Consider the following 16,244-nt stretch of genomic DNA (forward strand, 5'->3'; position numbering starts at 1 on the left):
CATCCCTAAAGTTTGAGAAATGAATTAAATTTCGAGGCCCAGTGATAAATGGCTTAATGGAAGTTCAAAGAGCCAATGGGGGAGGCAGGTTTGTGTGAATGCAAAATGAAGCTCTTTCATGTGCTCAAATGTGGAGTAAATGTGTCTTAAAGCAGTCCTTTCATACTTCAGTGTTTACCGTGCCCACAGTTACATACGGTGCCTCCGAGGAAATGACTGTACTTATGATGTTGCTGAGACGTTCAAATGCCTGCACTTTGTAAATTGATGAGTTTGTGTTTAAGTAGCTTTTCTCATTCTGAAAGCAAAAAGAAGGGAAAATATTACACTACATAGAACAAAGCTGGTACATGCATGCAAACACGCTTTTACGGTGAAAATAAACAACTTAACCAGGCTAAAAATGTAATCCATAAAGGTGCACGTTGTAAATTTAGGTTGTTTCCATGAAGATGTTATTGCTTTGCCTGTAATGTTTCACTGCGCAGCATTAAACTTTTCTATCTAGCATTTATTCATTTGCTGTTTCGCTCAAAAAGACATTGAAAAACAGGCATTCAGTGCTGCCAGTCTTCCCCATCGACCGCTTCAACCACCGTCAATCACTCACAAACCACACTCATACTAGGCAATGTGGGAGAAGTGTCTTGCTGGAGGGCACAACAATATTGTATCGGCTGTGACACCTGGTATTCCGTGCAGTCTGCCATCCAAGTCCTAACCAGGCCCAACGCTGCTTATCTTATGAGATCAGACAAGAGCACTGACAAGGTGGTGTGGCCATGTTATGTTATGTTCCTGGGACTGGCTCATTCAAAATATTCTATTCTTTCCAAAATATCCCATCTCTTGAAAGGTCAAAAGTACTCAAAGTGGCGCCTATAACAGGAAGCTGAAACTCATGAATAGCAAAGACTGGGGATAGAGCATATAGAGTCTAACCTATGTGAATGAAAACTGGAAATAAGCATAATACTCCATGTTCAACTCAGCAATAACATTGAGGAAGGCTGATGATAAAAGCGTCTGGTGAAGGTGAAAAACAACATGAGCGTTGTATGATCGTGAAGGAGAGCCATTCTGGGATGATGGATGCCCGTCTACCTGCCTCCTCATGCATTTTAATAAGAGCATTTGTGTTACTTTAGCATATTATTTTCCATATATATAAATATTCCAATTAAATATATTTTCCCCCTGTGTTATTGTACTTTGCTGACTAATTTAAAGGACTCGAGAAAGTGACTCAAGCTATGGGTTATGAAGGGGCTGTGTGCATCCATTCATCACGGTGTAGTGCTGGGTGCCACGCTGAGGGGGTTGTAGCAGACCTTGACTGTCTGTCGGAGCGTGCTGTTGGTGTGAATGGCCTATGGCGCTTTTGAAATATCAGCACTCAAAGCAGAAGCATCAAAAGAGGGGCGTAGACAAGTTTTTAGAAGGGGGGGCGCTATTGTCCATATGTCATTTTTCATTTATATCCATTATATCAGTGATCTTAGTGCAGGGGTGTCCAAACTTTTTTCATCAAGGGCCACATATCTAAACACAGACGAAGCAGAGGGCTGATCAAGGGCCACAGGCTGGTGATCAATGCAGTGAATAATTGAAATATGTGCATGTTTAACACATTAGAAGGAGCCATCAGTCTTTATTCATGCTAAGATCCTTAAAACCACACACTAAATATTCAATATTAGCCTTATCAAAGTAGATAAAAAAAACAAAAAAAACAAAAAAACAAACAAAACCTGCAGTAAAAAGTTAATGATACCATGAAATTTGGGCCAATTCACCTGCAAGCCTGAGGGCCAAGAAAAATTTGTCTGAGGGCCGCATTTGGCCCATGGTCCATAGTTTAAACATGCCTGTCTTAGTATAACTGCTTGTCTTGTTTTTTTAAGTCATAACTAAAACTCCACTGGACACCTTTATTTTTAAGTGACTATGACAGGTTTGACTACTCATCATCTCAGTAAAGTTAACATGACCTTCATCAACTGTGGGAGCAAGAATCGCACCGCCAACCTGTGGGTCAGAGGATAGGACTCAACCAATGATGTTGATGTCAAGAGCTGAATCTGAACCACCAACCTTCGAAGGAGTTCACAAACACTCTACCAATTGAGCTACTGTCTTGACTACTAATAGTTTTTTTCTTTTTTTAATTTGGGAGAAGTTACTTTTTGGTTGGACATTTGTGCAGATATCACATACGTAGAAATTATTTCATAACTGTTAACTAGCCACCATAACATAGCTAAAGTGCACAATAGTTATAGTTAGACAAATAAAAGTACATATTTATTTTGTTGAATAAGGGTTTAAACTGTGAGAAATGTGTTGTTGTCCCTGCATTTTGGATGGAATTTTCAGTGTTAATGACAAATTAGAGGTATTCCGTTTTAGAGCTCACCGCTACTTCCTGCACTTTTGTACTTTTCTTCTCAACTTTCTCCCACAAACTGCCACTTAACTTGTGTAAACCTATGATAAATATCAAATACAGACACCATCCTATCAAACCAAGTAATAATTAGCAAAAATAAAAACCTGTCATATGCACTAAAATCTTCCATTTTCTGACAAACTTCACAGTTCTCTTCTGCTGTGATTACATCGATTTTTGTCGCTAAGGTAAAATAATTAAATGTTTGGCTTACAAAAGAGCTTTATTGTCCAGACTGAATAGAACAATTTGATTTGTATTGAATCGTACACTTACACCCCCCTGCGCCCTAGACTGCAGTGAATACAACGCCTCTTGATCAAAACTCCATTGTTCTCTGCATATCACTATTATAGAAAACCCACACAAAACAAGACAGCTTCAAAAATGAACAGGAACACAGCAAAGTTGCTAATGAGAGGTACAACATCTGTGCCTGGCATACTGTATCAATGAGATGAGAAGTGCAATCCCAGAAGAAAATGACGGAAATGTTAAGAGTGCTCTGAAGCAAAAACATAATAACAAAGTATGAAATCGATGGGCTGTGGCGACTGACAGCAGCTCTGTGAATCCTTCTAATCCTCCATCGGTGTCATTGTGTGGTCGCATTGATTATCTGGAGCTTGTGACCCAGGCTGACGCGAGCTACAGTCACCAGGACAGTCTACACGGCGGCTGGGGCAGGTGCGTCGATATCCAACATCTTCACTGTATATTCAAAGTCAAGAACACAAATCAGCACAGTGAAAAACTTCTCGAGTGATAAGTTTGATTTGTTCCCTTATTATCCGACAGCCGCTTGACAAACTGCCAAAGGAGAACAGCGTGTTTTCTTCGCTAGACTTAAAGGATTTACAATTTAGCAAAAGAAATGCTCCTTTATTTGAAGTTTAGCGGTTGGCAAAACAAAGTGAGAAGATTAATGGCTATTTTGTGGTATGTTTGAAAAAATATGTATAGAATGTGGAAGAAGAAAGTTGTAATGTTCAATTGAATTCAAGTCTATATTTTGGTTCAGCTTTTGCTTTCCTGGCATATTGACCTGGTCGACTTACATCTGATCAAATGCAGCCTTCTTCAGTTTTCTGTGCTAGGTGTGTGCTATTGTAACCTCACAATCCCATGCTTGGATTCAAGTTCATTTTCCAAAAATAAGTAGTTTTAAAATAAGAACATGTCCCTGTGTTTTCGTGGGTGGGCCTGAATGCTCTGATTTTATATGCATATCAATAATATCAAGTCTTTCCAATTTAAAGCTTGGCACGAACTACTGTTAAGACAGATTATAGCCATAAAATCTGGCCCAATCCAATAATTCCAATTTCTACTGGCTGACACACTCTATATCATCATATATTGTGCAATACACCTCCAGGATTTGGAAGTAATGCAAAGTAGTGCACTAAAAGCATGAAAGCCCAATAATCCAGGTAATTTAGTGTCTTGGGAATGCCGGGGTGGTGCTTTAAATCATGCCTGTCGTCATGGTGACTCCAGCAGATGCGGGTGAGGGGTTGGGTCCAGGAATAGCGCAGGCATGGCAGAAAAATGGGTGCTGCAGGGCCCCGCTGGGTGACAAATGGCCAATTGAGGGTCGATCACAAACGGACTGCCAGTATATCTGCATTACATGAAGGATGTCAGAGAAACATGGACGCTTCTTTAATTGAACACTAGAACGGCCCCATAAAAGCAGTGTGTTAATGGTGTGTACAGTGCATGACCTGCTCCTTATGTAATATTAAAGCTAAGAAATACACCTTAACGCAGAGCTCCACTTACAACACTTTAGCCACTCCCATGTGACTATTAATGATTAATTGGTATGCCTGAAGACTGAATATGATTTATTTAGCTACAAACTATTGTTTGCCAAAGAACCCAGAGAACGAAGGCTTTTTAATTAAAATATCAATTAATAACCCTACCTCTTCAGCCAGATTTGAAAATGAGTTTTCATTGCAATTAAGAAATGGACTCATCAGTGCATGACTTATCAGCTTACACACAGAGACACTGTTCCCCACTGCCATCTGTGGGCTTCTTTGTCCTGTTTTTGTCAGTCAGGAATGCCTCTGCTGCCAACATTTATTAATTCATTAAGATTTGAGTTCAGGACGGCAACAGAACACTGTGTTCCTTCATTTTACGCAAAGCAGGGAATATAAATAGTCCACTTTGTTTGCAGGACTACTGTATGTGGATCTAATGTGCTCAGAACTGGGTGCGTTTTGAAACAGACAAAACCTGTTAAAAACACAGACAATTCATTTTACAAACACAAAAGTAAAGAGGAAAATACGCACATTATTTTCAAAACACTTGTAGAGACAAGCTGCAGAGACATTTTAGACTAAAACACAGAGCGGCTCCTCTGAGCGGATATGATAAAGTCATTGTGAAATAGACAGTGCTGAAGTGGTACTAACACAACTTTCTAGAGAAGATCAAGATGGAGCTCATTTATTCATGCCCTGCATGTGCTGAGGAATCCAAATAGCAATCAAGACAAGAGCTTTGGAGAGCCATGTAGTGAGATAGATTTACATCCAAACAGCCAGAGGCTACTGGCTTTAGCTCTACTTAGAGTTGGATCAGAATCCAATTCCAGGAAGCCTTCTCTTTTCAATGGTAAGCCACAGTATTTTATTGGATAGAGCAAACCTTTGACAAATGCTCAACAGAGACTTTGTGGTTCACATTAAATGCTCTCAATAAAGGATAGTGCTGAAGAGGACTGAACACTCACTGTACTTTTACCTACTATCTACAATCTAGACCCAGCTTAAAACAGTGTGAGGGCCACAGTGAGGGCAGACAGCCCACAGATTCACTTTGTAAACTGCCCGAGTGTGAAATAATTGTTCAGAAATGTTATGACTGGAGCAAACATGTGCTCACTCCACTGCACATTGTTTATTTCATGTCATTGCGTGTGATTTGGAGGCCGGGTGGTTTAAGGACCCCGCTTGTGTTTCCTGACCACAAATAAGCAGTGATAGCCTGTTATTTATGTGAGCCCTCTGTCTGGGGAAGCACAGGGGCATGTTGTGCTGCTCCCAACAACACTGCGGCTGAATTCCAAACATCCTGGATAACTAGGGCTTTACACTGACAGAGACTGGAGCAAGAAAAGGCCAAAGACTGTCAGAAATACAACTGCTCATCCAGACCCAGAACAGCGCATATATACGGTGGCATTGATTGCTTACCGATGCAGGGTCTTGAGGTGCATGTTCATTACTTGAAATGACAGTTTTTGCTCTCAGTGAAAGCAGCAAAGAAAGTGCGCTGCTTTATTTTTAAAATCCGGATGGCCGCGGTGAATGTGTGAGCAGGATTCACAGCTGCAGGGTACTGGAGGAGGAAGGAGGCATATGCAATTGGCAGCACAACTCGGAAGCGTTACAGGGCACTGCTTATGTTTTGTAAGGTCTGATAAACAAGAAATGATCCGCCTGCTCCACGGATGGAACACAAAACAACATTAAAACGACCTCAAGTAATTGGAATTCCAGTTTTTTGTTTTCCCCAGACAGAACCTTGAATTACCCTGTACGATTATACAATTTTTATATTACTGAGAAGTAATAAACTATTGATGGATTTTAGTTATATGATTTCTTCAAGTTATGGAACACATTTAAGGACTTTGTTAACATTTTAGGGGATCTTTTTTACCATACAATATATATATAATACGATATTTTGCAGTGGCACCACACTGGGGGTGTTCTACATGTATTTGTATTGGCGGTTCAGCATTCAGTAGTTACCATGGCGACACAAAGCACACATTAGCAAAAACTGCCAAAAATGTTTTAAGATAAGACAAAATACAAAATGGATTTAAACAACACATTTTCAGGAGCCTCTGATCAATACGAACGCACATGGTCGTGTTTAGGTGTTTGATTCTCAACAAAAAAGGTGAATGTGATTATCTGAAATCAATCAATCATCTATCAATAGGTACCATATTTAGTTTTGAACTATTAATTTCTATTGTAATTGTATTCATTTGAGACCTGCAGGTAACTCTTGATTGTTTAACAGACAGTGTGCATGGTTTGTCATTGATAAACCATTTTCTATAACATTAAAAGGACATCAAAATATGCTTCACTGAACTTTTTTTTTTTTTTAAGTTAGTCCAATTTTGTATTTTTGAAAACTTCACAGATTTGCCTGGTATTGATTGTGACGGGATAAACAGGCGAATAACAGCTTGCAACATCTCAGCGCTCAAAGTCTAGTGCCATTTACTCAGTAGGACGTGAGAAGGCAGCTCTCTGGAGTGCTTCACAAAGGAATGTCAAATCCTCTCCCAAATACCCTCTGTTCGCCATTGTTGGTCGCATAAGTATGTCTAATGGATGCTTTCATCACACGACATGGCATTCTCATTAATTAATCAATGGTATTCTGTTGTATCTCAGGTGGGAGGGTTTTGTCCATTCATACAGTCACCTCGATGTGATATTTACGCCTTTGAGTCTCACTGTGCAGCCAGGATTCAGCCAATAACTGCACCCACCTGCTGCGAAGATGAATATGTAAATTTTTTAAGTGGGTCGCAGATCAAATTTCACCAGGTAAAATCACCACGGAGATCTGCTTTGAGCCTTTTGAGCTCTTCAGAGTCCAGCCCTGACCTTGTGGCTAGCTGCCATTGTTGGGGCTTGTGCAGATTAAAGTACCCATGTAGTATTTTAGATATTCAATCAACAAAATTCAATGATTGCAAGGGCACTAGATGAATCAGGCAAACAATTATGACCAGAGACAACTGGGAAAACATCTTTTTCTTTTCATTGTGTTCAGTGGGTACAATAGTCAACAAAGGAACATGTGGCTTGCTTAGTTGAGTTAAGATGCGCTCAAACTGTCTCCATGGAGACAATGCACTGTCTTTTTTATACAGCCGAGATATATTTACTATATTTCTAGATTTTTATTTTCTCTTGTGCATATACATTTTTTGACACTAGGCAGTTTCTTGCTATTTCACTACTTATTTTGAATTTATTATTACCATTTATATTTTTCAAAGTTCAAAGTTCAATGTTAGCTTTATTGCCAATTTCTTCACATGTACTAGACAAAGGAATCACGTTTTTGGGAAAGTGAGAGGCCGCTACATCTGCACGCACCACCATGCTTTCACTTATTATATTTATTGTGATGTGTGAGATACTGTGTCCAAATAATTTCCCTTGTGGAGCAATAAAGTTTGTCTAAGTCAAATTTTAAGCCTAAGCGAGTCTAAATTACTTTGTCTTGAATGTTCCACAGTAGGGAATTAAACTTAAACAGGAAAATTATGTCATCAGGTCAAATTGCAGGTTAGATCCCTGAGGAGAGTTCCATTGTTGTCTTAAAATGTGTGAAAAATCCCTCAGTCGTCCAGGTAAAATCCATGGATTCTACCTGGACGACTGAGGGATTTTTCTCACATCTTGAGAACAACTATGAGCCATCCACCGTTTGGACTGGTAAGAAAGTTGGAAATTCTCCTTTGCCATTGTTGTCTTATTTATCAGTTTTTTCAGTATCGATCCTTGAGCCACATATTTTTTTCTTCATAGCACCAGTTTGTAAGAGGTAAGCATGAAGTTGTATGATGATTAATTGAAGCAGGTCAAAAGCTGCACCTTTTAAGAAACTGTTTCAAATAACTACTTTTCTGACAAATACTATACATATTGCCATGTATTTCAGAACATGTTTGTGAAGGTGTTAACAATCAGCACAGCAAGTCTAAAAATCTACCCTAAGAGGACATTTTGTTGGTTGCTGAGAATTGCTGCCTTTGGTTTTGTAATTGCAACCATCCAAAGTGCAGTGTTGTGGTTCAAGGATGCCCGTGATAAGTGAAGGCTTGATATTGTAGAACACTGCTCAACAAGTTAGTGTTGTTATAGGGCAGAATTTAGTTGTTTTTTGGGCAGCTCATCAGGCAGAGAACATAAGACTTAAGCTGCAACAAACAATTAATTTAGTAATCGACTTTTCAGATATTCTTTTTTAGATTAGTCGATTAGTCAAATGATTATTTCTATTCTATACTGAGATTTAACATTTTTAACCGAATAAAGATTGAAATATGGTGACTAATACTGAGAATATTTATGCATAGATTTTGTGTTTTTTTGACAGGAGTTTGTTTACCTGTTTTATATGTTTCAGCTACTTGCTGTAGCCTTCCTCAGAAGAATCACATGATGGTGTAGTAACAAGCGTTCTACGCTGCTTACATGGGTTTGTCAGAGAGTAGGGGAAGCTTACACCCCCTAATGTCTGACGTTTAAGGATCTCGATGATCTCAAAGGCCTCCGAGGTACAAGGAGGAAAAGTTTAAAGTTTAAAACAGAAGACAGAATAGACCGTTAGAAGATATTTATGAATAGTTTTACTTATTTACAAAAGTGTAGTACTGAAGGAATTAGTAGTTAATACTTTTATGTGTGGCCATACCAGCTTGTCAAAGCCTGATCCCGTCAGATCTCAGAAGCAAAGCAAGGCTGGGCCTGGTTACTGCTTGGATGGGAGACCACTGGGAAAATCAGCTGCCACAGTGGGGCAGCAGTTGCAAAAACTGTTGTTGTGTCCTTAGGCAAGACACTTCACCCACAATGCGTAGAAAATGGTGTGTGTGAGTGATGGTGGTGGTCGGAGGGGTTGATGGTGCAGATTGGCAGTCTTGCGCCAGTCTGTCCCAGGGCAGCTGTGGCTCTAATAGTAGCTTACCAGCACCGAGTGTGGAGTGAATGAATAATGCTCTGTCAAGTGTCTTTGAGTGTTCAGAAAAGTGCTACATAAAACTGATACATAAAAGGATTTTTGACATGAGTTTTAGAGTCTGTAGTCTAGGTAATGATAAACTGTCATTAAAATATGATTATGATTTTTTTGAATAGTTGACTAGTTATGATCATTCTGATGAATTGTTGAAACATTAGACAGTAGGATTGACCGCACACTGAAATAAGCCATCCTATCATACAAAGCCAAATGGCAGGCTTAGTGTTTGAGAAGGTCTGCTGTTATTAAAACTCCAAACGTGCCAAGGCTTAATTCTGTTTTCATTACTCTGGTTTGCTTATTTTAATTAGAGGCCTTAATCTGCAATTAGCCCAGAGGTCAACTATACTCTTAGCTGAAAAAAGGCAATTGTATTGGATGGAGAAAGAAATTGTTTGGACATGTATTTAATTAGCGAGTTAACCCACAAATGTCACTGTGGCTGTTTCCCAAGTCGTCGCATTAGAAAAATAAAATGGTAAAATATCTGGTATGCAGGATTTATGTTTGTGACCTGATTTAATGGACTTGCAATTAACAAGAAGGATAACAACACCTGATCAATATGTACTGTATATATGTACAGTATCAGCGTAAATACAACTCCTAGAAACTCCAGTGTCATCATGTTGCTACGGTGTATTTTTTTTATTGCTAAGAAAAATCCACGCAGGATTATCAAAGATCAAAGTTTTTGCTGTGATCACAAAACACATAAGAGAGTCAGTGAGTAACAATTGTCAGACTGATACAACCTATGGAGACCAATCCATGCCATACAAAAAGTGCACACATAATGGTTATTTTACCTGTTTTTGAGGAGATGCAATTCAATATTAAAGGTGCAGTGCATAACATTTCTAGTGGAGGGTTCATCACCTACTTGTCTCCATGGAAATGTTATTGCTTTGTCTACAATTTTCCACAGTATATATTTAACCTATCTATTACATGGGAATAAGCAGGTTACAGCACTACACTACATTACAGTTCAGATTTGTGGACAGTTGCCCATTCAAAGAAGGAATCATTGTATTTTTGAGCAATATAAGCACCCGTAATGAATACATTTTAGATGGATATGTTTAATGTCATACCATGGAACATTTCAGGAGAAACAAGAACAACTCCATGGAGACAAGTAGATAATGGACCCACCACCAGAAACGTTGGCAGTGCACCTTTAAAGTAAACTACAGATTGACAGCCAAAGAGTGATTCACCCTTATTGGTCAAATTAATTAATGCCAGAAAATTCCCCAAATTATCTGGCTATGTAACTTATCTGTCTTCTTTCTGTGTCTGTCCGCTAACTCCTCGATCTTAATTCCAGCCATGGCACGGCGAGACGCAGATGTGTGATGGTGGAGCATGAATGATACAGGAGATTAGGGATTGGACCAAATGCCTCTCTCTTTTCCCGCTGCTGAGCAAGGCCAGTGGTGCGCTGAGGAGGAGGAGGGGCAGTGAAGAGTGGATGCCATCTGGATAAGCCTGTGCCGGCTGGAGCAGTCTGACTCCAAACTTTGACTCATTTGTCCTGACCCTTCCACAACAAGTGAGAAAGAAGTCACGCAGGCCTATTGGACACTGGATAGGTGTTCTGGCTTAACAACATACGGTCAAATTAGCGGTAGTTAGGTCCTTGATGGCAATTTTGCTAACAACCACAGCTCCCTTCATGTCAGAGGCAGTTTTGTTTATGCAGGTCTCATAGCCGGGCCACCATTTGGAATGCTAAACAGCTCCATAAAACACCAGCGTGCCCAACTGTGAGGACTTGTGAGGGCAGAGAAGTCACTTACTTTGTGGCAATAGCTCATGCAGACTGTCGTAAATCAGGCAATATTTGGTGACTAAAGTGCTGCGGCGCGGAGATTTACACCTTGTGGACACAAGCTGTCTCTTCAGCTACATTAGCTTTAACTAATTGCTTACCTAAAATGATTTTGACTAATAGGGTCTTTCACGCCATAAATCATGACAGGGGCTTGGCATCATCAGTAACAATCATGGAACATGTGGCCTTTGTTATATCCTCAATACATGGTAATAAGGTACTTATTGTATTGGTTTATTATAAATATTGACTAAATTATTTTATTAATTCATCAATTTAAGATTGTAAATAAATGTTTTTGTCAGTTGTAGTCATCTAAGTTCACTATAGGTACAGAAGAGAAAAGGTACCCAGTTTCAAAGGCTAAGGAGCCAGACCCAGATCACTAAGACCATAAAAAAAATTAAATAAATTTGCCTTTGAAGCTACAACTATTTTATGGTGCAATTGCCCCTATAGAAGATTTTTATTGTATGTTGTTGCTATTAAGAGTTTGTCACAACAAATTATTGGCTGGGTTACAGTTGAGAGAGATCTTTGACGTTTAATGACTACAGAGGAACAAGATACTTCAAGTAGTTTATAAATGCAAAATAAGACTGCTGTCTTCTTTGAATCCTTTTAAAATGGCAATTCTAATAATATTCACTGGAATGTACTTTGAATATTCTTTACGTGTCTTTCCTTTTGCTCATAATATACTTGTACATTCCATAAACATACAGTTCCCAGGCCGAATCATTCCCTGACAATTTCCATTAAACCCATTAGCTTGCCTGATAAATTTATTGTCACTGACTCAGCTGACACGGCTGCAACACCGGATGTAATATGGCAAACAATTTATTCCCATTTTATAAGCAGAAATTAAACAGCCAATCAGAAACCAATTTCCCTAATGCTCAAGTCCTTTGATAACACACAATACTAAAAAAGGATTAGCTGGACTATAAAATAATGGTAGGGTGGTTGTGTCTGTGTCAGATAAGTGCGTCCGGAGGGTAAGTATGGGCTCAAACTGCAGCCAAATACCGACTTCAGAGCTTGACCGCTGGTGACATTGTCTGACGTCTGTACTCTATTCATTCACTGTGGATACCCAGCGCGCACTGCCTGTCCCACTTTAAAATGTGACTCCCAACTATAACACGCCTTATCAATCACCCTGAATCTCCATTGTTGTGGTATAAAGTCTGCCAGTTGGTAGAGCTCTTTTCTCCTTGAACTTGTGCCTCAATCGCACTAAAAATAGCCCGACTGAACCTTCTGCTCATTAGCTGCATAGGAAATACCCACAAGAATGACTATGAAAAAAGAGTAAAACACAGAGGTAGGAATTGAGTGCAACCATTAGCAGATTATTCCAAGATAAGATTTAAGTTGTCATAGCGGCATATAAAATAAAAATGACTCCTTACTTTAGATTTGAATATGGAAACTTGCATGATTAGCTTCTGGGAGATGGCAAGATAAGTGGACCAGGAGGAGCTTTTAACTTTGCCCTCTTTGGTCTCTTTAGGTCTGCCTGAGTGAAAGTAAGATTTAGCACAGAAAGTCTATGCAGAACTCCCATTGAATAACAGTAAAGTTAAAAAAGTACTTTTCAAATAAAGAAGAATATGATAATTGTCTTGTGCTGTCCCTCAGACCATGTGACTATGACAGCCCAGGCCCATATCATTCATTAATGCTCTGGCTCCCCATTACTGTCTGTGCGCACTTTTGAAAGACTCATTACCTGCATAATGGAATAGTGCTTAGAACAGTCAGACCTTTCCTCACCACGAATTAATCACCTACACGGGACAAAAAGGGAATTCTCACATTAAATATTAAGAAACTTCAAACTTTGGCCGTGTCCGACTTCCATTAAGGTGCACAGTCGGGGATGTAATGATGAGACTGTGAGCTTGTATCTGATGGCCAATGGGAACCAAGCAAAGACAAATGAGACAGAGTATGGTGATTACAATGAGTGGAGCAGGCCTGGTGTTTTTGAATTCAATTTTCATCACTCTACATCCAAAGTAATAATGAGAATGTTATTGGTAATGGTAATATTTTATTGCTTAAAGGTGCGCTATGTAACTTTTCTGGTGGAGTGGTGCTTTGCCTGGAATGTATGCCATTAAACCAACCTGTATTCTATTTATTCAATTACACATGTTTTAATTGCTCAAAAATAACATTAAAATATGCACACGTACTGGACAGGGTCACCTCTTCACAGATCTGATGTCATGTGCTTGTCTTCAAGTTTATTACTATACTGTGGAACATTCCAGGCAAAGTGATAACATCTCTATGGAGACAAACATATGGTAGACCCTCCAGCAGAAAAGTAGAGTAGATAGAGCACATTTAAGTGTCTTGACTGAAAATGGTGCCAATTACCCTCTTTAGTCAACAACTACTTTCTACTCTCCTCTTACAAATCTGTGCATGTAGACTTAGCTTTCTTCCTTCCTTCACAGCCCAGTCTTTCTTTGTTATCGTTTTCTGCTGTTGTGTGGAGTCAGAATCTGTCGCCAACAGTTGGAATTGATATTTTTCCAGTTGGACTTGCCGCCTCCATTACTCCTTTGTATAAAGACGGTCACAAGCTTGAACGCAAACAATTAAAATGTCCCTGATGAGATCGCCGAGATAATATCTGTTATGCTGGGCTACAGACTAAACTAATTTCCAACAAAATATGAAAAACATACACAATAAGTTAGTGCTTATGTATGTTTAAAGCAGTTGCAGAACATTCCACCTCATGCTATGTTCAATACCAGAACAAATATCACAACTTTAAATGCAGTGTTCTTTTGTTATATCCAAGGCTGAAGAAAAAACAAGAGTAAAAGAAGAAGAAAAGAAGAAACATACTCACAGTTGACTGTAACTTTTACATGTTTGGTGACTGAAGAGGCGATGTCATTTAGAGCGCTGCATTCGTAGTTCCCGGCCTGGTCCCGTGTGATAGCCGTGATGTTAAGATATTCGCCACTTTCATAAATCCTGGCTGGAAATAGAAAAATAAGAAGCAAAGTACTTACAACCTGTCTTAGAAGAATACAAACACAACAGACAACAGCTCGTGAAGGGAGGCAGCAGAGGGATTTCAGCCCCATTCACACAGTGAGGAAAAAGCCTTATTAATCCTATAGAGCTTTTATGTTAAGTCCTGACAGGAAGATGCAATATGATTAGGTGTTTTGTGGAAACTGGTGATTGCCCTCCTTAGGGGAAGAGAAGATCTGCAGAGCGCCAATTCATTTACAGTGACGCCAGGGCAGGAAATGAAATAATAGCACTCCTCCACTCATTCATTTACTAAGCCCCACACTGAGACGATGGGAGCTACATTCTGGAAGACAGACACATCCAATGGCCCGATGCACTTGTGAGTAGCTTTATAACGACTTAACAGTGCCAAGTGCAGTAGCAGCGAGTACCATGACTTGCTCATTATTTGGCAGAAGTGTACTTTCAAAAAAAAGAAAAGAAAAAGAGAAATAGTATAGTGTAATGTGCGAATGGCCCACACAATCAGAAGTCAAAGCTAAGTAAATACTATTCATTTGTTATCATTACAAAAGTCATTAGTTGTATTTATCAGTAGATCTTAAAGGACTCATATTACACTATTTTTGATCTCTGTTATAATGTTGTTTCCAAATCAAAAACTTTGAAAAAAAAAAAAGTTGTGTTTTGTTTCATTCACACATTTAAACACACTGAAAACACTTCCACCTTGTGATGTCATGAGGTCATACAAGAAGAGTTTCACTGTGTTTTAAACTCCATACACCTTCACTAGAATCATTTGGATGATTTCAGCCCTGGAATTGCCCATCTCTGCTGAATAAGATGGTTAACTTGAAAACTATCAGTTCATGGCATCACAAGATGGAACAGAACATTTTGAGCTTTGGAGACGTAGACAGACTAATAATAGGGTTACTCAAATATATGACTGAAACAAAACACAACTCCAGGTATGTTTCTGAGGAGGTAACAACATTATTATATGGCTTAAATTTCACAAGATATGACCTTTAACAGATTAGTATCTCATTGTTCTATTGTTAAAATATGAAATCACGTATTCAGAGTTCAGATAAAGCAATAAAATGGTATAATTAAGAACAACAATAGAGACATGTAGTGTTTATACATTGTATTCACACTCTCTCATAACAATAGGCGGCAATAAAAAGTAAGATTAAAAAACACTAAACCCATCCATCATCCGTCAATGATGGATGGTCAAATGCATCAACATTCAAAAATAAAAAGGTGAAATAAATGAAAATGTGCCAGCTCAGTGCTAAAAATAACCTCCAAACCACTCCCTATTTTGTCTCACATCAGAAAAATAACTTCGCCTCTAGGTTATGTTAATTTGTGGTTTCTTCATCACACCATTCATCATTTATTTTTGTTGAGAGATCCTAAAATGATCTTCCCGTGTAAAAGTAGTTCTGCAATTACTTTGTCCATCCCTCATATTCTATCAGACTCAGCTAGACAGCAACCAATGACTATGCTAATACAGCCACTACTCCGGGCTGTTTAATGCAGCCTTAACAAGCACTACGGAGCATGCAGATTCCCTGACCAGAATTCATTCCAACACCACACCTCCGCGATGAATCTAGTTATACAAAAATGCAGTGTGATGGTGAAATGTTAAAATGTGAAATGTGTGAACTTAAAGCAGCACTAAGTAACTTTTCTGGTGGAGGATCTGCCACCTGCTTGTCTGCATGGAGATGTGTTTGCTTTGCCTGGGATGTTCTACAGCATGACATTTAACAAATATTTATTCAATTACAGGTGTTTTTATTGCTCAAAACTACAGCAAAAACATACATTATTATTGTGAGCAGGTCCACTTCTCCACAGATCTGACCTGTAAATTGTTCTGGTGACGTGACCTGTTTGTCTCCATGGAGATAATTATTATAAATTAAATGTCATACTGTAAAACATTCCAGGAAAAAACAATAACATCTACATTGAGTCAAGCATGTGCTGAACCCTCTACGACAAAAAGCTGTACTAAGTAACTTTTCTGGTGGAGGGTCTGTCACCTGCTTATGCTCATGAAAATATGTTTGCTTTGCCTGAAATGTAACACAGTATGGCATTAAACCT

The 16,244-nt window shown here is 39.0% G+C and overlaps 1 protein-coding gene across 2 annotated transcripts in view; it reads right to left on the minus strand.

Moving 5' to 3' along the window:
* negr1 (neuronal growth regulator 1) overlaps nt 1-16,244 on the minus strand; it is a 162,908-nt gene that overhangs the window by 58,378 nt on the left and 88,286 nt on the right. For both annotated transcript variants that reach the window (XM_020924841.2, XM_055164863.1), the window contains exon 4: nt 13,975-14,106. In XM_020924841.2, coding sequence (XP_020780500.1) covers nt 13,975-14,106 — 132 coding nt within the window. The remainder of the gene's footprint in view (nt 1-13,974; nt 14,107-16,244) is intronic.

Source organism: Boleophthalmus pectinirostris, unplaced genomic scaffold (genome assembly GCF_026225935.1).
Source record: "Boleophthalmus pectinirostris isolate CB_2022bp ecotype Guang Dong unplaced genomic scaffold, ASM2622593v1 HiC_scaffold_7, whole genome shotgun sequence".
Lineage (NCBI taxonomy): Eukaryota > Metazoa > Chordata > Actinopteri > Gobiiformes > Gobiidae > Boleophthalmus > Boleophthalmus pectinirostris.